Source organism: Ascaphus truei, chromosome 16 (genome assembly GCF_040206685.1).
Source record: "Ascaphus truei isolate aAscTru1 chromosome 16, aAscTru1.hap1, whole genome shotgun sequence".
NCBI classification, from domain to species: domain Eukaryota; kingdom Metazoa; phylum Chordata; class Amphibia; order Anura; family Ascaphidae; genus Ascaphus; species Ascaphus truei.
In genome coordinates, this window is record NC_134498.1 from 37,283,035 (window position 1) to 37,304,695 (window position 21,661).

Sequence of the window (21,661 nt, forward strand, 5' to 3'; positions counted from 1 at the left end):
AAGCTCACCAGCAAATCTACAACAGAATGGCTGAAAAAGAAAAGAATCAAGGTGTTGCAATGGCCCAGTCAAAGTCCAGACCTCAACCCGATTGAAATGCGGTGGCTGGACCTTAAGGGAGCTGTGCATAAACAAATGCCCACAAACCTCGATGAACTGAAGCAACGTTGTAAAGAAGAGTGGGACAAAATTCCTCCACAACGATGTGAGAGACTGATAGTCATATAGAAAACGATGACTTCGAGTTATTGCTGCTAAAGGTGGTTCTACAAGCTATTGAATCATAAGGTGTATAGTTTTTCAAACATGGCTTCTCCATTTTGGCTTTATTTTTGTTAAATAAATCATGACACGGTGTAATACTGTATGTCATGTGTTGTTCATCTGAGGTTGTATTTACCCAATTTTAAGACCTGCTAAGGAACAGATGATTGTTATGTCCTGATATGTAAAACCTTAGAATTCAAAGAGGGTGTACTTTCTTTTTGACACCACTGTATGTCTTTATTTATATAGTGCCATTAATGTACATAGCGCTTCATAGTGTAGTGCTGTTTGCAAGCTAAAAGCCTACTACTTTTTCACACAGTTATTTCCTTCATGTAGCAGTCAGTTAAAATTGTGACTGTGTAAGATGCAGAGGCAATAATCACCAAGAGATTTTGAACCCTACGAATAACTATTATATCTTTTGACAATCTGAACAGTATCTATTTGCTGCACCTTTCTTTTCCAAGTTTGAGACCCTAGGTGAGGACTGCTGCGAAGGAACTTTGTTATTCAGTCTGCTTAATGAAGAGCTTCTCTTTTTGGAGCCTGTAAAAGTGCAGAATTACAACATTGTAAAACATTCACATTAGAATTTGAGAAATCTGCAAGCAGTCTGAGAAAAAAAAAAAAGATAGATATATAAACAGTTGAATCCCTTTGTTATAGACGTTCGTTACATAACCACAGCACATTGTTATAGCCAGTAATGGGACAGAAGTCAATTAAAAACAACCGAAGCAGAGAAAATATAAATAAATTCCAGACTAAGGGGCCTATGCAGAGAGCAGCGTTAGAATAAATTGGAAAGTTTAAGAAAAAGTAGCTTTAATGGAGAGTTTTATTCTCCATATGCAGAAATGGGCGAAATCCGCTATTTTTAGCATTACTGCATGTGGAGAATTGTAAAGGAGGAGATTCGCGCAGCTGAAAGGGGAAAAAAAAAATCGCGCAATTATTTTTATTTCCCTATAGCCGGCGACCTCCTGCTTCTTGCCAACTTTAGTTGGCGGAGAAAATTGACGAAAATAGCGCCAAAAACAGCCGCTAGATGGCGAGCGCGCCTTTCTGAATTCGGATATTTTTCAGACTGGCGAGATGTAGTTTCTCGCCAGCCGCGCGGCGACATTTTGAAATAGAAAAAAAAATGGCGCGTTTTACCTAACGCGCCATTTTCAGCTGTTTTTAGCGCGATTTTCTCCTAAAAATGGCGAGATTGCAAATAGCGCTGCTCTCTGCATGAGGCCCTAAGAAGCAAACGTCAGAAAATCTGGAGATACCTCTACAGCCGTCAAAATACTAAAATGATGTCAAGTAAAGATTTAAACTATTAATTAATTTTTAGAATGAAATACAAATTCCCAACTAGTACAAAAGACACCTCTGACAATGTACTTTCTTGAACAGTAATGATGTCCGCAACGCAAAATATCTTAAACTCTTCAATTAGAATTGTATAAAGGGATTAAAAAAGTACTACACTAATATGCATATAAGCAACTGGTCTGTGCTCCAAAAGATGCTAGATAATGAAAACAAATAGTTTTGCAATACATACAAGATGCTTTGAGAGGAAGTTATGATTTCCTTTATGGAAGACAATAGAAAAGAGAATAAAGCAAGAGGCAGGTATTGAGATTGTTAAAGTCAGAAGGGACAGAGGCATCATATCAGAATTAAAAGGAATGTAACGAAAGTTGCAAATGGGCAATCAAATTAGCAAAAATTGAAAATTAAAAAAGGATTGCAATTGAACGTCAGTTGGCAAAGAAGGACTTCTTTCAGTGCATGGATCCACAAATTCCAAACGAGAGAAGAAAAAAAAACAAAAAAAAAAGAGCTCGTGTTTCTGTTTCTTTAATGAGTTCCACGTTCCTCAGATTGAATAGTTAAAATCTTTCGGAAAGATTTCTTCAAATAAAAACAAAAAATACTCGAGTAAATTATGGAATTTAATTATAAAGGGAAGAGAAAATATAGGTATAAAAAGATAAGACACCCGCATCCACAGACAGCAGTCTTGTATGCCAAAAAATAATGACAGCCGTCCTTACAGGGGGTTGTTGGAGTGTGTGCTCGGGATTTATGAAGATTTTAATATCAGAGTTCAATGGGCTAAAATAAATTATTTGCTTCTGAATTTACCAGGGAGGAATCCATTGCAAAAATAGTGCTACCTGAGGAAGCCACAACCTCTATATTAACAAACAATTGGTTAACTGAGGAAGAAGTGCATGGTCAGCTTGATAAAATAAAAGTAAATAAATCACCTGGCCCCGATGGCATACACCCAAGAGTTCCAAAGGAGCCAAGTACAGTAATAGTCAAACCATTAAATTTACTGTTCAAGGACTCCATTTCCACAGACTCAGTACCACAAGATTGGCGTAAAGCAGACAGACGTTGTGCCTATATTTAAAAAGGGAGCTAGATCATAACAGGGGAAGTAGGGACATGCAAGCCTGACATCAACAACACAAGAGATTAATGTACAAAATAAAGGAAATTGGACTCTGTAAAAAATATTTGCACCTGCATTGAAAACTGGTTGAAGGATGGACAGAGTTGTCATAAATGGAACCTTTTCAGGTTGGGCTAAAGTTGTAAGTGGAGTACCTCAAGGATCGGTACTATGACCCCTGCTTTTTACCTTAAGGTTACAGGAACAGAGATTTCACCAGCAACAAAAGATTATTTACAGTTAAAATGTGGAATTCATTACCCATGGAAACAGTGATGGCAGACACATTAGATATGTAAAAAAAAAAAAAAAAAAAAAGGTTCTTTTTAAGAAAGAAATGGTATACAAGTAAGCAAAACATGGTAAGGCTGTTGGTCCAAAGAAAAATCTGATTGACGTTACTTGGAGTAAGGAAGGAATGTCTTTTTCACCTTATGAGACATCATTGGATAATGTGTCACTGGGGTTTTTTGTTTGCCTTCCTCCGTATCAAAATACTGTAAATACACATATAGGAGAGTAGCTGAAAGTACACAGCGTTGCTTGGCAATTCCAAGAAACCAAAAAATACGGAGATTTATAAATGGATAATTCATTTTCTTTATTTCTTAATGAGAAATAAATGATGTATTTTTATTCTAATACTGTTAGGTGAACTAGATTTTTAGTTTTTCCATCAGGTTTTACCAACCAGTTCACACTCTGGAGCATCCAACAAAGTTGATCATATGCAAATTCATTCCAGCTTCTTACAATCCTGGCGAATTTTGTTAAAATCAGTGCAGTTTTGAAAGGTTCAGTCCGCCATCTTGATTCAAAACAGCATCCAAATTGTATCGAAACAGACAAAACTCTGCTCCTTAATTTCAGGAACCATCATGCAAAATGTGGTTACGATATCTTACGGTATCCAAATGCACAGCGACCAGACAAACAGCTTTCCAAAATATACAGTAGAAGTATCGGTTATCTACATTTAGCATAGGTTAAACTCTATGGACATGTGTCTTTTTTAACATCACCTTCTGTTTAACTCCACATAATTTATGTTTTGATTAAAAAACATGGCCTAAAGGTCAGGAATGTAATTTTATGTCCTAAAATGAAACAACTGGATATATACACTGCCGCTTTAAATAACCAGAATACAGCATATAACTTTGTTTGAAGTACAATAAACTGATGTGACAATGAAATATGGTAAACTAAAGGATCTTGATAAATATGTAAAAGAAACTGTACCTTTATCGGGAGAGTTCAGAAGAGTTGTAGAAGATGATAAACGTTTGTGAATGACAATGTCGGTTTGCTTCAAATTTATTGTCGAGGTGGAGCGCTTGTTGGCTGCAAAGTCAACATGTAGCAAAAACAAAATTAAAATAATAATTATATGTATATTAAACAAAAAAACAAAACAGGACGCACACACGGTTCAATGCTCAATGCTTTCAAACTATTACCAGGCAGCCCTGGAGGTATCAGTGCTATATATTCGTTACAAGAGATACATTATGGATTATAGCAACACGATCATTAGTCAGGAGACATCCCAGATGCAGATCTGACTCAAATAATTTGATCCAGTTGTGCTTTTATACTGCATTAAAAATTACATTGATAACTATACTTAATGCATACTGGTGTGTGGGAAGTAAATAAGGACAACTTGTGATTTCATCACAAATGAACAAAGGAATGAGAGTCATCAACCCATAGCAAGTTGTTGGAGATTACTTGCTGGTTACCAGCCGACCTTTTATACGGTAACCAAAAAGTACACCCGAACAAAACTTTATCTTGAAGTTATTTGGTTCTGAATATTACCACTGCATGAAGGGCCAGATACACAATGCTGAGCAATATCCTGAGAACCATTTCAAATGTGGTTGGTTCGTAATTAGCTTTTCCATTTTCAGTTTAACAACTAAAGGAAAAAGGTAACAAAACAAACAAAGGCGGACATTCCTACAGTGCACAATGCAATGGTTAATTAAGCATGCCCATGTCAGCTTCATGCTAGGAGATATTAGAATAAGGAAGCACTGTAAATTAGCAAGGATTGCTTTTGTATGCGTACAAAACTTTTAGGCCAAGGCTTGTTAAATTCAGATAACGTACAATTCAGCATATGATGATAACTATACTGTGTATTAAATTGGTTGATTTTACACCATAGAGAACGGGTGTCCAACTCCAGTCCTCATATGTGTGTGTGTATATATGTATGTGTGTGTGTGTGTGTATATATGTGTGTGTGTGTGTATATATATATATATATATATGTACAGTATATGTATATATATATGTGTGTGTGTATATATATGTATGTGTGTGTATATGTGTATGTGTGTGTGTGTATATGTGTATGTGTATGTGTGTGTATATGTGTGTGTGTGTATATGTGTATATGTGTGTGTGTGTATATGTGTATGTGTGTGTATGTGTGTATATGTGTATGTGGTGTGTATATGTGTATCTGTGTGTATATGTGTATCTGTGTGTATATGTGTATGTGTGTGCGTGTGTATGCGTGTGTGCGTATGTGCGTATGTGTGCGTATGTGCGCGTGTGTGCGTGTGTGTGTATGTGCGTGTGTACGCGCGTGTACACGTGAGTGTAGACAAATTGCCAAATAAAATGCACAGCGAAAAATGTTAGAGGTTAGCATACATGAAAAAACAAGCATTTATTAAATCAATACCACCAGATCCACTTTCATCTTCAGTCTGTGGCTCTGTGGTGCAAGGAATAAGGTCAACTATATCTACGGGATTGGGGGAACTACTTCCAGGTGAACCTAAGCAAGAACAAAACGTAAACAGATGGACAAGGATTATAACATTTGGAAATTCAGCCTCAATTTTACACCAATGTGAAGAATAACTTTTTAAATAGTTCAGTGATCAAATTGTAGGTGTATTTATTTTACATGTTTAAGAATATCAAGTGTGGTATGTCAGGAAAGGAGAGAAACTGTTCCAACACACCAGTTCCCCGCAGAGAGGACACCACTCCTCAGATATGAGATAACAGGTTCCATAAACATCATACAGACAGTATTTGCACATATTTCATTGTAAGCCATATGTCACCTAATATGGTTCCAGTCAATAGGCACCAACTGCTGCTAAAATACTGTAGTGCAAGAATACAAATGCCTAAAAGTACAGAGAGGAAAACTCAGATGGCCTATGAAGGAACAAATCAGAAAAAACCATGAAAACCCTTTTGCAACTAAACAAAGCCTGCAACACTCAGGATTGAAAATCAATATTCAATTCTACTGCTTGCTTCGAGCACAGGTGGAAATTGGACTAACACTTTCTGATCAAACAAAGTTTTAACAGAATTGCTTATAACTGGATCTTGGCTGCTCCTTGTTCTATGATGCAACATACCGATAGTTCATTAAATAATAAAAATGCAAGAAAAACTAAATCCAGTGTGTGCCATTAAAAGTGCATGGCTGACAATTAATGTGTGCCAGTTACAACGCATCTGACCACTCTCTCTCTTCTACAAAAGCACCAAGAATAAAAGAAAGAACCTATAATTTCACACCTTTTATCATGCTGGAAAACCAGCAGCCTGCTTATTGATAAAGCAGATTATAAAAATAGTCTCCTGATAGATTGCCTATCACATGAAATATTCCATATGTAACCCCACCATTTTTTCCCTAACAAATGTACAGTGCACTGGATAAGTGCACTATATAAATATTGTTATAAATAAATAGTACGGTTATATGACTTTACCTAAATTACAGAGATGAGTGCAAACAAAGCAGCTTTAAAATGGCGGTGCCTACATGTCGCTTGTGTTTGCAGTGTCTGGCGAATTCTACATATGCTTTCTAGTTAAAAAAAACATCTTTACTACAAGAACTGCATGAAAGGGTTAAGTACCTATAAATATACCCGTTTGTCACTGTGATTTTCACGGTGTTCACTTGCAGATAGTCCCTTTCTAACCATATGGTTCAGATTTCTCATTTGTTCACTACTCTGCTTCAGACACCATGGGGCTTATTTTAGAAGCTGCGTGTGCCGCCGTTTTGGCGATCTTGCACAGAAAACTTCTCATTAACTTCACTGGGGCATTCCTTGCGAGACAGCCGAAACGGCACTCTCGCAGCTTATAGAATAAGCCCTTGTCCTACTGCAAACATACCATAGAAAGAGGCTTATGAAAGATATTGTTTTCTGGCTTCACAGAATATACAATACATTGACAATCATTACCATGCTTTTCAGGATCTATCCCGAAGGAGCCGCCGCCCCACGACCATCTTTTCTGTCGCTGATCCAACTGACTGCTACGCTCTAAAGTACGACGTACGTTTGCTTCCCGACGTTCCTACAATCAAACATTTTCACAATTAGGACATGTCAAGACCGTCAAAACCAAAGCAAAAAAGTTCTCTTATTTTTTTTATTTATCACCCTCTAAGAAACTTTCGCAATAGACACAAATGTCAAAGCTTCTATCTCATTTGGAAAATGAGTTAAAAATGGTTTAGCTCAGAGACAGGGGGAATGGAGTCTGGTAAAAGTGAATCACAATTTACAAATGAGCATGATATACCCACCATTAGTGTAAACTATGTTTAGATGTGAACACTTTAGAAAAGAGCAGGAGTCACCAACTCCAGTCCTCAAGGGTCAGGTTTTCAGGGTATCCCTTCTTCAGCACTGGTAGCTCAGTCAATGATTGAGCCACCTGTACTGAAGCAGGGATATCCTTGACTGGAGTTGGCTACTCCTAGAATAGAGGAAGGAAAATCTTGCAATAGGGCTGAACTAAAGCTACAGAAAGGTCACCTGTAAATGACAAAGTAGCCAATGCAATATGACAATGTTGGCAATATAGCAGGGAAGGGTTCACCTGCTCATCACACTGAGTGGACAGCAAAATTGCATTACGAAGCAATGGGTCTATATATGAAAGTTTCCCAGCTGCAAAACTGGTGCAAAGAAACCAGATTGATTTAAAGAACAGATTTACGAAAAAAAATAATTCCTATTAAATCAATGGGGCTTTCCATTGATAAATCTGGTACACTACTTATGCCTCAACAGTGGGGACTTTGACTACGATACAATAAATATCTCCCCCCAAAAAAGGTGGACAGCTTTTTAGAAAGGAACGGAATGAATTTACCAAATACGTAAACATGGGAAGGATGTTGATCCATGGACAAAGCCGATTGCCGATATTTGGAGTCAGGAAGGAACTCATTTTTTGGTCCTTATCTGACAGCATTGAATAATTAAAGAATGACAGCACCACCAGTAACTAAAACAAATATGTCCTATACTAACACGGTGCAGGTAACAAGGAGGATCCCGTATATCCTCAATACAGGCATAACCCGCATTAACATACGCAATGGGACCGGAGCATGTATGTAAAGCGAAAATGTACTTAAAGTGAAGCACTACCTTTTCCCACTTATTGATGCATGTACTGTACTGCAATAGTTATATACGTGCATAACTGATGTAAATAACGTATTTGTAACAGGCTCTATAGTCTCCCTGCTTGCGCATAGCTTCGGTACAGGTAGGAAGCCGGTATTGCTGTTCAGGACGTGATGACAGGCGCATGCGTGAGCTGGCATTTGCCTATTGGGCGATATGTACTTACTCGCGAGTGTACTTAAAGTGAGTGTACTTAAAGCGGGGTATGCCTGTACAGCATTGAATGTTTCACTGGGATTTTTGTTTGCCTTCCTCTGGATCAATATAAATATAGGATAAGTAACGGCTGTCTGAATTTAGTATAAGTCAGACTCGATTGACATATGTCTATTTTCAACCTCATCAACTATGCAATTCACAAAGACTGAAAAATGAGACAGTATATAGAATATTGCAAAGCACCAATATAAATGGCCTAGTAAAATTCAAAGTAACAATACTATAGTTCTGTGCTCCTATATAGCAAGGGCGATAGTGCACAGGACTCCTCAAGTTGTTTCTGCCGCTGTCTACACAGTGGTAGTTAACAGTCAAAACACTGTCACTTATGTTATTAAAAGACAGCCATCATTTAAAAAAGACAGTGACCAAAAACCACTAGTACCAACATGGAGAACAAAGGTATCCATCATAACATTGGTACTCCTAATACTTAATGGGGATAACAAGGTATCGTTGCTTTCCTTGTGTTTTGATTAGCAAAGGGTGACTAAACATCCTCACATAAAAATGTACTAATGAGCTGTAATGTGCCTCTTCGTAACAACCTAAAACAGAACATTAAAAAAGTACCTTTTCCTCAAGACCTTTTTGTTTTCTTTTTTCTTCTACTGCTGTTCTTTTCTGCTCATCTTTCTGTTTTTGTTCTTCCAGTTTCCTTTGCTTTTCCTCCATTTGTTTTTCATATTGTAGTTTTGATTTCTTTTCCCTTTCAATTAGTTGTAATTCTTTGGCGGCTAAAGTTATTTAAAAAATAAATAAATAAAAGCTGGTTGAAATCATTCACAATGGCCATTTACACATAAAACAACTAAAGATGCATATGGGGGAAGAGTTTCATATTGTGACTAATAATAATTAAAAAATTTTTTTTTTTTAAAAAGGGGGGCGGGGGGTTGTTGGTGTCCCCTGTAAATCACTTCTTTAGGATAGGATGCAATGACTACACCCAACTCTCTTTTGAGTGATAAAAAAAGGACTCAGACTTTGTGAGATCACGGAAATGAGAAAACTAGTTAAGAATTTTTAAACAAATGTGAAAATATGCAACATAATTAATTGAGTGTTTGGAAATGGAAAGCACTGGGCTCCTGGAAGCATCTTATAACTAAGGCGGAGTCCATGCTGTCAGAGACGTCCGTGCGGAGCGCGATCAGATTGTCTTAAGGCATTGATCGCGCCCATAGACCGCACGGACGCACGCGGAGGCAGGAGGGGGCACGCGTTGCGCAAGAAATCAGTCCCCCCACGGCGCGTCTACATTGGACAGGAAAAGCACCCGCTTGACATCACCATGGCCCACGCCTTATGTATAGCAGTAACCATGCAGAAATGATTCCCTATACCATCATAAACACAGATGATTGTAAATTAACATAAGTGTGGAATGAATTCTAAACCTACCATTTTGCTTTTCACGCTCTTCTCTGCGTTCCCTGGCTAATCTTTGCCTCTCGTCAGTTCTTAAAGCCGAGCCATCAAGAACTGTAAAAAGCAGAAGATTGAAGGGATCAACCAATTTTATTATCTTTAAGGTCTCTAAAATGTTCTTTAAAAAAAAAAAGTTTAACATGCAACAATACTTACCTGGCTTGGTTGTCTTTACATTAACTGTGGAATTAGCAGGAATAGGGCTAGTTCCACTTTGGCTTCTTCGTTCATCGGCGAGTGCTTGTGCTGCAGCAACTGTTCAATGAAAACCACACAAACTTAAGTTAGAAGAAAGAAAACATTTACTTTATTTACCTGCACCACCCATTTGGCAAAGGAGCCAACTAAAACATGTTTTGTACTATGGTTATTTATGCTCTTCGCCATAAATAGACTGCTTTACTTTTGATCGATTTCCTTTTAAACCAGTCCTCAAGGGTCACCAACACGTCAGGTTTTCAGGATATCCCTGCTTCAGCGGCTCAGTCGAAGAATCTTAGGGATATCTTAGAAAACTAGAGAGGTATATGAATTGTACCATGACCCCCCTTATCCTCATCCTCATCATTTTTTTGTATCCTCTGGACACTTATAATTGATAAAAATGTTCAAAAAAAAAAAAAAAAAAACTCACACTGCTAGAGCTGCTGTCCTGAATAACAGAGGTTGTGTGGGTGCTAATCCTGTTGGGTCAGATACCAGTACACCATGCCAGTCACTAGGTGCCTTAGGTTTGCTAACTCAATCAATATAGTTCGTATGGAAATTCTTTTAGGGATATGGCTAATTTAAATATACTTTACAAAACCATTAGCATATCTCCCAGGGTACCTCAGTTGTGCTCCTTTTTAAGCAAAGGCATCTCTCCCCAATTTATTTGGAGGGAGGTTTGAAGAATATATCTGGCCAATCTGCATTAGATTAGGATTTAGGGGGAAAAGTCACCCATCTCTAAAGTTATTGTCAAAATATAATGGTTACGGATCAAAATTTCTAATATTCTGTAAAGCAGGGACACACAAACTTTCCCCCTGCGCCCCCCTCCCTTGTCTCCGGCATCAAATGATGCTGCGGGGTCATGTGATTTCGCATTGCCATGGCAATGCTTCGCCCGAAACCATCGGGGACAAGGTAAGTGAATTTAGAGGCCCTGCAGCATTTACTTTAACTGCTTTGGGGAAGAGCGTGAGGCCTCTGCAAGTGCCGCCCCCCCCCCTCCTTGTTTGCATACCCCTGCTGTAGAGGACATTGTACTAAAATCCTAATACTGTATAAGCAGTTCCATTGTATACAATGCTCACATCTTAATAAAAGGTGGCTGTTGAGCAAGAGAGAGAATAATTTTAGTTTTTCCCCCAATTTTGATTTTAATTCCATGATTTTGTACTTTATTTTTCTTTCATTTTGTAAAATGTTGCATACACAAAATAAAATTCTGCATAAATTATATGACTATATTTTACTTTACTCCAATGAATGTAAATAATGGTATTTAAAGGAGCAATAATTTTTTAATATGTTTGAAGCAGGGGGTCTCCGAAGCTGAACCCCATTCATTTCAGCTCCGGGGACCCCCTGATTCCAGAGATACTTACCTACAAAGGGGGTGCCGGTATCTCCGCAGTTTAAAGCACCCTGGTCACATGGGACAATAGAAACCCGCGCGGATGACATCACGGCTTCCTATTGGCCTGCAGGGCTCGGGAGCTTTGAAAAGCAGCAATATACAGTAGTGAACCCTGTAGTGGCTACGGCACCCACTATGGGAGGCAAGTACTTCCAGAAGCAGGGGGTCCTCGGAGCTGAAATTAATGGGGTTCAGCTCCAGACCCCCTGCTTCAATCAAGTATTTAAAAAAAATAAGGGGGGTGAGGGGGAGACAGCTTGGATTGCCTCTTTAAAGCAGCTAAAAATATTTAAATTCAATAAATGCTATATCACATTGTACATCCCAATTTGCTGAAGATACTTTTCCATATTGGTTTTCGAACCAATTCCATATCGTTGACGCATTAGATAAATAGCCATAAAATTGAGAAAGGAATAAAGGCGCCATTTGTAGATACAGTATACTAGACGCTGTCAAATGACTATCACTCTAACAACATACAGTACACTGTTTGTTTTTCAGCTAACAAATATGTAAAAGAAAACAGCATTTCAAACAAATGCAGTTGTTCTCCCTTAATACATACTGCTATACAAGTAAAGAGGAATGCACAATGCTTCTTCCATGAAACATTCTAAAAACAGTGTTTGTATTAACTGGATGATGTCAGAATAATAAGAAGCAGCTTTCCTTATGTTCCTGCTTTAGGAAAAGACTCTAAAAGCGCAAACAAAAAACTATTTTAAATCGGGACTAGAACTCCGGGTTACCAAAGAATAAAAACCCAACATTATATTCACAAAGGACTCCTTCTTTAATGAAATACCATACTGGGGGTGCAGCACGAGATCATGAAATTAAGAAATTTGCAGCAATCGCTCCGAAAAATGCTTTTTCATAGAAGTGGGAAGAGACAATGCTCATTTAGTATACATTTTTAAACAACCTCCAAAAGGAGAGCTATATTTATTTAGAAAAGAGGGTAAGAATATGCAATCGAATGACTCAATGACATGCAGATCCTTCAATGTGGTCTATCCAATTCTGTACTCTGCATAAGCAAATTTTATCTTAGTTATGCAGGACAGATGCTTAAAAACAGAATGGCTAACAAGCACTGATAGTACTTAATTTATTCCACACCCAATACCCCTAATAATTGTATTACACAAATATTTTGCAACACTTTGCGATTATGAATGACGTTTAATGACTTTATACACACACTTGCCCCACCCTTAAAATGGAAGGAGCACCAGTTTTACTTGCAACACCTGCCTAAAAAACGTACCGAGTGACCCGAAAGCCGTACACCATTTTACAAGCATCAGACATGTATGTATGTATATAGCACCATTAGTGTACATAGAGCTTCACAGTAGTAATACACGTGACAATGCGGAGACATCCAATAATGGCATCACCTACACCCAACCAACTGTAATTTTTCTCTTGATAAATATGTACTTTTTAGCATTTTGATAGGGTATTCCTATATATATCTACCTAAATATAAGGAAGCACTTAAACCTGTGGTAGGTTAATGATGATTAGGTGCTTGTACCTTGCAAACATGCATGGTGGTCTATGGCTTGCTCATTCCCCCTGCATTTTTTCTACATCGGGAGAATTTCAGTTGGCTAGTTTTTAGCAAAATGAATGCCACAAGAGGTTCTCAACTCCAGCCCTCAAGGTCCACTAATGGTACAGGCTAAGGAAACACCTGCTTGAGCACAGGTGGTTCAGTCAAAATGATTGGGCCAACTGTGCTAATGAAAGAATAGCCTTAAAACCTGCACTGTTTGCAGAGAAGGCCTGGGAAAATACATATGAGCATGGGAAATAGATTTTCCAAAACTAGTATCATTTGACAAGTTAATTATGCCCCAGGAAGCCAATTTGAAGGTTCTTAGTTGTGCAATAAGGCAAGAAACACACATCAAGATAATAAAGAGCATATATAGCACCTTTGCGAAGGAAATTTGCTTGCAAAAGTGAGTCAGGAAGCTGTCCTAAATGTAATGAAGAAAAAGCTGATTGAAAGCATTGCTTATGGTCTTGTACAATGTCACGTACAGCACACCTGTGAGCACGTGACCTGCATACGGGACAGGGGTTAATTCATAGCTTTCAAGCTGGCCCACTTTTCACCTTCGCAAAAGGTCCCTCAAATAAACAATCTCAACTCAATTCGTCCCCATATACCATCTGTCACGAAACAGCACAAAAGTGGGGCACGTGACTTACATATGCAACCAGGGTTAATACACACAGCTATTCTATGCAACCAGGGTTACTACACATGGCTACTCTAGCCAACTCACCTTTCTCCTCCGCAAGCTACTTTCAATGAATTAATACTAACCCTTTACTCAATTGCAATCATATCGATCCTCTGCCAGCACATAAGTATAAACAATATGTAATTAATATACATCTACATTTCCAAAATCCAGAGGGAGTGTTTTTCCAGGTCACCCAGAAAAGAAGAAGAGAAATATAGTGTACAACTGTATTAACTGCAACTGGATTGTTTCAACAGGGAAGGGGGTCTTGGCTCCTTCAGCATGGGCGTCCGCAGGAGGGGGTAAGGGGGGGCGCTTGCCCCCCCCTGGATCCAGGGACGCAAACAGGGGGGGCACAGGGGGGACAAAGGGTACTGCTTCCCGGGCCCCGTGGGTCAGGCCGGGCCCCCTGCGCGGCCGGGCACCAGTTAATTAAATAAATTTAAAAAAAAAAAAGTTTAAAAAAATGGCGCCGATTCCCCGCGGTCCCGGCGCGCATGCGCAGGGCAAGTAGGGCCCGCTTCCCCCCGCTCCCAAAGTGGGACGGAGGGGGAAGTACAAGCCAAGCTCCTCTGCGGCCCGCTCCCCCTCCCGCTCCCAACGTGGGATGGAGGGGGAAGTACCAGCTCCTCTGCGGCCTGCTCCCCCTCCCGCTCCCAACGTGGGATGGAGGGGGAAGTACCAGCTCCTCTGCGGCCTGCTCCCCCTCCCGCTCCCAACGTGGGATGGAGGGGGAAGTACCAGCTCCTCTGCGGCCTGCTCCCCCTCCCGCTCCCAACGTGGGATGGAGGGGGAAGTACCAGCTCCTCTGCGGCCTGCTCCCCCTCCCGCTCCCAACGTGGGATGGAGGGGGAAGTACCAGCTCCTCTGCGGCCTGCTCCCCCTCCCGCTCCCAACGTGGGATGGAGGGGGAAGTACCAGCTCCTCTGCGGCCCGCTCCCCCTCCCGCTCCCAACGTGGGATGGAGGAGGAAGTACCAGCTCCTCTGTGGCCCGCTCCCCCTCCCAACGTGGGATGGAGGGGGAAGTACCAGCTCCTCTGCGGCCCGCTCCCCCTCCCGCTCCCAATGTGGGATGGAGGGGGAAGTACCAGCTCCTCTGCGGCCTGCTCCCTCTCCCAACGTGGGACGGAGGAGGAAGTACCAGCTCCTCTGCGGCCCGCTCCCCCTCCCAACGTGGGACGGAGGAGGAAGTACCAGCTCCTCTGCGGCCCGCTCCCCCTCCCACTCCCAACGTGGGATGGAGGAGGAAGTACCAGCTCCTCTGCGGCCCGCTCCCCCTCCCACTCCCAACGTGGGATGGAGGAGGAAGTACCAGCTCCTCCTGCGGCCCGCTTCCCCCCCTTGGCCAGCTTCCCGCGCACCCACCTCCCACGTGCCCCCGGCCCACCTCCCGTGGCCTTGCCCCCCCCCCCGAGCCCACCTCCCGTGCCCCCCCCGAGCCCTCCTCCCGCGCCCCCTCCCCAAGCCCACCTCCCGTCCCTAGCAGCTGCCGCGGGGATATCGGGGGCAGAAGGGGATATCGGGGGCAGAAGGGGATATCGGGGGCAGGAGGGGGACGCGTCCGGCGACAAGCTGCACCCACCCGGTCAAGGTAAGTCACCCCACCCAGTCACTGTCACCCACTGTCACCATAACCCACTGTCACCGTCACCCACTGTCACCATTACCCACTGACAACGTCAACCACTGTCACTGTCACCCACCCAGTCACTGACTGTCACTCACCAAGTCACTGTCACCCACTCAGTCACTGTCAAGTCACTGTCCCACCCAGTCACTGTCTCCCACCCAGTCACTGTCTCCCACCCACCCAGTCACTGTCTCCCACCCACCCAGTCACTGTCTCCCACCCACCCAGTCACTGTCACCCACCCACCCAGTCACTGTCACCCACCCAGTCACTGTCACCCACCCACCCAGTCACTGTCACCCACACACCCAGTCACTGTCACCCACCCACCCAGTCACTCTCTCCCACCGTCATTCACCCACCCACCATCATTCACCCACCCACATTCAACATTCACCCACCCACATTCAACATTCACTCACCCACCCACTGTCATTCACCCACTGTCATTCACCCATCCACCCACTCACTCACTGTCATTCACCCACCATCATTCATCCACCCACCATCATTCATCCACCCACCTACCGTCATTATCCCACCCACCCACCCACCGTCATTCAACCGTCATTCACCCACCCACCCACTGTCATTCACCCACCCACCCACTGTCATTCACCCACCCACTGTCATTCACCCACCCACCCACTGTCATTCTACTGTCATTCACCCACTCACCCACCCAGGCAGGCAGACACATGTCTTTTGTTGAAAATATAAAAATAAACAGGTTGCATTGTAATGTTTTATTCTGTATCACAATAAGAAAACAGTTAAGTAAAAGTTGCGCTCTAAAAGATATTTTTTCGTGGTAGGTGCGCTATGGGTTCGGGGGGGGGCCTGCTCCTTTCATTTGTCCTGGGCCCCATGATTTCTGTTGGCGGCTCTGCCTGGATCACTCGCAGTCCAGGGCTGTTTTTGTCATTTATGGCGCCGTACAGTACGTTAACGGCGCTATAAACGCCAAAAACAGACTCTGGGTGGACCGGGACGGAGGTGGGTGGACCGGGACGGAGGTGGGTGGGTGCCCGAGGTGGGTGGGTGCCCCTGGCGCCGCGGCAGGCAGCTAGTGGTAGGCTAGCCTATGCTGCTACGCAGGAGGAAGCGCAGCGCACTGTCATTGGTAGCACTCGGGATTGATGCGGCTCTCATTGGTAACACTACCTACCAATGAAAGCCGTCTCACTCTCAAGTCGGGACCAATCTGTGTCGCAGCCGGGACCGCCATTGCGCTGCGGTTATAAATTATGCCCCCCCCCCCCTGAAAAAATTTCTGCGGACGCCCATGTCCTTCAGTTGATCTACTTACAGTGTGTATAAATAAAAAAGGCAAATTCCCCAATGCAAAGTAGAATTTTCAAACTTCTTGTATCAGGTAGGTGATATGATGCATAAGCATCTCAAAATAAGGGAAAACAGAATGATGGTGCAGACCAGTGTGGCTTTTCATCTTCCAAGAAATAGCATTGCTTTAACTGCAGCTTTAACATCCAATATGAGGTTTTTTTTCTATACGCTTTTTCTTCTCATAAGTATGGGTCATTTAGTTTAATCTTTCGGCCAAAATACATGAGGTTTGCAACCTCGTGAAGGTTGGAGCATTGGAGCTTCTTTGTGTAGTGCTGTATATTACAGTTCACTTTCCCAGTAGCACTCCAGATGGCACAATTAAATACATAATACTGTGGGACTGGGTTTTGACCTTGCTAAGACGGTGTATGTCTAATCTTAAACACTTGCAACACAAGTGTTGCATAGCGAGAGAGAGAGAGACCTATCCCCCAGAGAGTTACATTTCTCTGTGGTCCATAGTGTATTTCAACTAGGCCCTCCACAATAAAATGCTAGGAAGCAAGAAAATATCTCTATGGAAACTATCATCAGGAAAATGATCCTTATCCACCAAAGAACAAAGACCGTACAGTATTGAATCTGATGTCAATGATAAATATCCATTATACGATACGGAATTGTTGCATACAGCTTTCAGCATATTTTGAATTAATTCTTTACTTCAACGGAACTATGATAAATCAGGGCCGAAAAAATCCTGGCGCCTAAAAATCTAATCCAGGCGTCTATGTTGCAGCGCTGACTGACATTTGTCACAGTAGCGACTGGCAATAGCACATTGCTTTGGGCTATTTATGTTGAAGGATTTTGTTGAAAAATGTACGGCTATTCGTGTAAATGGGTTTAAAACAAGGACGGGCAACTTCAGTCCTCAAGTGTCACCAACACGTCAGGTTTTCAGGAGATCACTGCTTCAGCACAGGTGGCTCAATTAGTAGCTCCAGGATTGAGCCACCTGTGCTGAAGCAGGGATATCCTGATAACCTGATGTGTTGGTGGCCCTTGAGGACTGGAGTTGCCCGCCCCTGCATTAGATTATATAAATGCATTGCACAGTCATGTACACATAGACTCCTTCAGTACTGAAAGCTAAAATTCACAGACTCAACTCCTGGACTTCTTTTAATTGTTTTACTGGTATCAAAACAGTCATTCAGCAGTAAATGGGCACACTGTTTTAGCGAACAATAATGAGTTATGAATGCACAATGACATTCACTCACGTTGAAAGACCAAATCACTTTTGGCATAAAAAGGGTTCCTTAAAGATATGCGACACTTTAAAAAGTACATGCCGACAAGCAATACAGGAAACAAGTGTTGCAAAAACTTCGTGTTACTTCCAAATGAATCTGCTGCTATCATGCAGATTAGATTAAAAATGTATGTTTACAGTCACAACATACAAAAAGTCCTTGCAGACAAACTTTCATTTTACATATAAATAAGAAAAAGCAGTCACTATTTATTTTTGGTCTTGTATACTGTATATGCTATAATGCATACAACCAATTCGGTATACTGTAAAACACCAATAGCAAACTTTGCTTTAATGCAGCGGTTCCCAACCTTTTTTTACATTGTGCACCCTTGCTAGAAAATAATTGTTCCTTCAATCCTTAATAAATACATCTAATTGTCTATCTTTAGAGTATTGCTAACAAAACGGTTTGAAGAATCAAAGGCAGCATAGTGTCTCGAGTTTGTAAGGCCCAAAACCGCACCTCTGTGTATGCAGACCGCATGTGTGGTATAGTTTCCCCCCCACCAATGCCTTTTCGCTGTAGATGCAAAGCATCGTGGGGAGCGACTTTGGAAACTCCTGCTGTAAGCGGCAGCTATACCACCACGGCAAGGTGCAGTTTGGGGCCTTAGTAAGGCTGCATCCATGCTGCCGAAGACCGCGTGGCACGATCACAATGTCTTAAGGTAGTGATAGCGCCCATAGACCGCGCGTGCGATAGCAGGAGGGGGCACGCGGTGTGCGAGGAATCAGTTCAATCTAATTCCTCGGCAAAACGGCCAGGTCACATGAGCGGTTTGCCCAATGAAGGCGAATCAGCTCCGTGACACTGCTAGACATGCCCCCCAAGGCGCGTCTAGCATGGCCAAAAACCGCTCCCGCTGAAAGCAGGTGACGTCACACGCACACCTCTGCGCGGTCTTCGGCAGCATGGACGCAGCCTAAGTGCGCAGTCCCCACACAGGTGCAGGACCCCACTATACTGCTTGGGATACATCGCTGCCAGTTTTTTGTTTTTTTAAACCCCTTCAAGACAACTCACGAACTTCGTTGGCAATCACTATTCTACTGAATTTATGTATATTTTACGCATAATGAATTTGGCACTAACTGCATGAGCAATTTCTTTTATTTTTTACTTTACTCATTACAATCACTTGCTCAGCAATAATTTGCTTGCACTTTCGTTTCAGAAATGTTAAATATTTTATAGCTTTTCAATAAAGTTTTATGTATTTACAGATTTTCAACTAAAAAATCCGCACTGCACCAATTTGTGTTAAGAAGTTATAAATTAAATTCATATTTAAGTGGTCCTTTAGACATGATTCTGCCTCATTAGAACTGTCAGTCAAGGCTGCTGGATGGTTTGACATTGATGAACAAAATGAAAATGCACCATCTAAAATAAATCCTAACCTGAAACTGCAGGAGTTCACTTAAATTGTAATCTGAATTGTGCCAATAAAATGTTGATTGTACCAGAAAACTATGTAAACCATGTGTGTAAATTGTGGAATATGTTTGAATCCTATGTGTCTTAGGCCAAGTCCACACAAAGTACTGCCCTCTATAGGGCAGGCCCCAGTTGGCGTGTGTGCGCGCACAAAGCGCGATGGCGTAACCGCAGGAAGGGAAGACAAGAATTTGGTCATCCGTGCAGTGACGCGGTCACATGGTTGACTGGCAACCATTGGTAGTGCATGATAGTGCATGTGACATGGCCGCGCCTACCTGCACGTCCCATTGCTATGCCTAGGCCAAAGCTTAAACTGGTGCACACGCCACCAGGCGCTCTGACACGCACGTGCATGCAGTGACTGAGGTCGTAGCCTTAGACTGCGATTATATAGATGCACTGCAGCACTCGTGCATCTGTGACATCACATTTGTGATATCGCAGAGCGACATGTGCACAAGCACATTCTTTTACGCGCGCGACTGCAGGGGAGACGAGGCTGATATCTGTTCTTTGATTGGACGGCTGCGTCACGTGGTCGTCGCAACCAGAAAACAAATTTGGAAAACTCTTCAACTATCCCCCGCATTACAGTAGCAAGCGGCGCAGCAGTCGAGGTAGGTATAAGCTCTTTGCGGGGAAGCATACTCTTTGTTTTGGCACTGCGTGGCGTCGCTCCAGGCAACACTGCGCACATTTTTTGGTATAATCACGCGTTGGGCTGCATCCATAGTGACATCGTGCGGACCAAAATCAACATGCTGGAAGGCTATGCGCATGGCCATAGAACGCGTGTGCACGAGCACGACGTGGAGAACGATACTTTGAGACAAATTTGTTTCAATTTGCCTCGCAACGGCTGTGTCACGTGCGCGGTTCAGCCAATGAGGGCTAACCGCTCACGTGACGTCACGGGCACCCCCGACTCCCCCCCCCGGCATGCCCTTCATTGCACAATCCTACAGTCAACAGATCGCTTCTAGTACACGGCGCGCGTGACGGCATGTGCTCCGTTGCGTGCGCCCGTACTATATCCGAGGCCTTATGTTTATAATGTCTGCCGCTTCCCATAAAAGAGGCAGTGGTGGTGAACCCGCGTGCAAAAGGACATCTTACTCAACAATGACTGAACCAATATATGGGGCAATCTCAAAAAGTAGCCTGTTGTGGTTCAAAGAGGCATTATAGCCTCCAAAGCCAGCTTGGATGTTTTACTAAACATATTCCAAACTCCACATCTACCTATTTGATAAAAATGTCACTTCAAAGCACTAGCTCTCAACAGAACTTACAAACGGCAAAACAAAACCACCAATGCTCACCAAGTGTCTGTGTGGACCTACTGCAAGCACGTTTTCTTCTCTGTAATGGTGTGTAGCACCCATTCCTAGCAGTTACCAAACCGTAACCTTGATAAAATGTCACTCAAAGCTAGTAAGCAGAGGTTTAATTCTTTTTTTATTTAACAATAATTTCTTCATGTACAGTTAATGGCAATAGTCTGAAATACAAATCGTTATCTCTGAGAACATCTTTTTGTGCTTAATTGAATAGGATGGCTGATTAGTATGTTGAATTATTATAAGTATTTAAAATACCAGATGTATAGCAAAAAAGTACAGAGGAAAACGGCATATATTGTCATGTTGAATACTCTCAGCATACATTACAGTGTCATTATGTTAATCAACAGTATTTAATAGACCATTACTTCTGTAGAGCTTTATGTTAACAGAAATTACTCATAATTTAATAAATGTCTATCTTGTGCTTTGAGGAAGAGGATCTTACAGACTCTGCAGTGCTAAATCAAAGGAAGTGTCACCCTGTTGTAAACACATTCAGCCTTTGTGGAACATCCGGTTTGTGAGGAAAATTAAATCTGATGAAAATAATGGCAAAAAAACCACAATATTGAATAAAAAATAAGTGGCTATGATCTTGTTCAACAAAGGTGGTACAGTATTAAGTAATTTCTTCAGCAGCAGAATTTCCATTAACAAAACTTAATGGATAAGAAAATAATTACCAAACTATCACACCTGCTTATTTCTCTTCAAAACACTGAAATGTAAAACATTTCAAAAGACATTATGCTGTATGCAAACAAGCAAAAGCTAGATCTCACAGATTGTACAATAGCATTATGTGGAATGACTTATAGTTTACTATGAATTAAGTTGCATGTGTTTTTGATTGAAGTCCATATCCAGTGTTTTT

At 41.9% G+C, this 21,661-nt stretch overlaps 1 protein-coding gene across 11 annotated transcripts in view; it reads right to left on the bottom strand.

Moving 5' to 3' along the window:
* Positions 1-21,661, bottom strand: part of MAP7D3 (MAP7 domain containing 3) — a 43,108-nt gene that overhangs the window by 19,248 nt on the left and 2,199 nt on the right. For 4 of the 11 annotated variants that reach the window (XM_075573205.1, XM_075573203.1, XM_075573201.1 and 1 more), the window contains exons 2-8: positions 10,018-10,116; positions 9,835-9,915; positions 9,004-9,167; positions 6,973-7,087; positions 5,430-5,525; positions 3,971-4,072; positions 724-816 (exon numbers count right to left, since the gene is read on the bottom strand). In XM_075573205.1, the coding sequence (XP_075429320.1) occupies positions 724-816; positions 3,971-4,072; positions 5,430-5,525; positions 6,973-7,087; positions 9,004-9,167; positions 9,835-9,915; positions 10,018-10,116 (750 nt within the window). The remainder of the gene's footprint in view (positions 1-723; positions 817-3,970; positions 4,073-5,429; positions 5,526-6,972; positions 7,088-9,003; positions 9,168-9,834; positions 9,916-10,017; positions 10,117-21,661) is intronic. The other 7 variants (XM_075573209.1, XM_075573208.1, XM_075573206.1 and 4 more) reach the window with 3 other exon arrangements.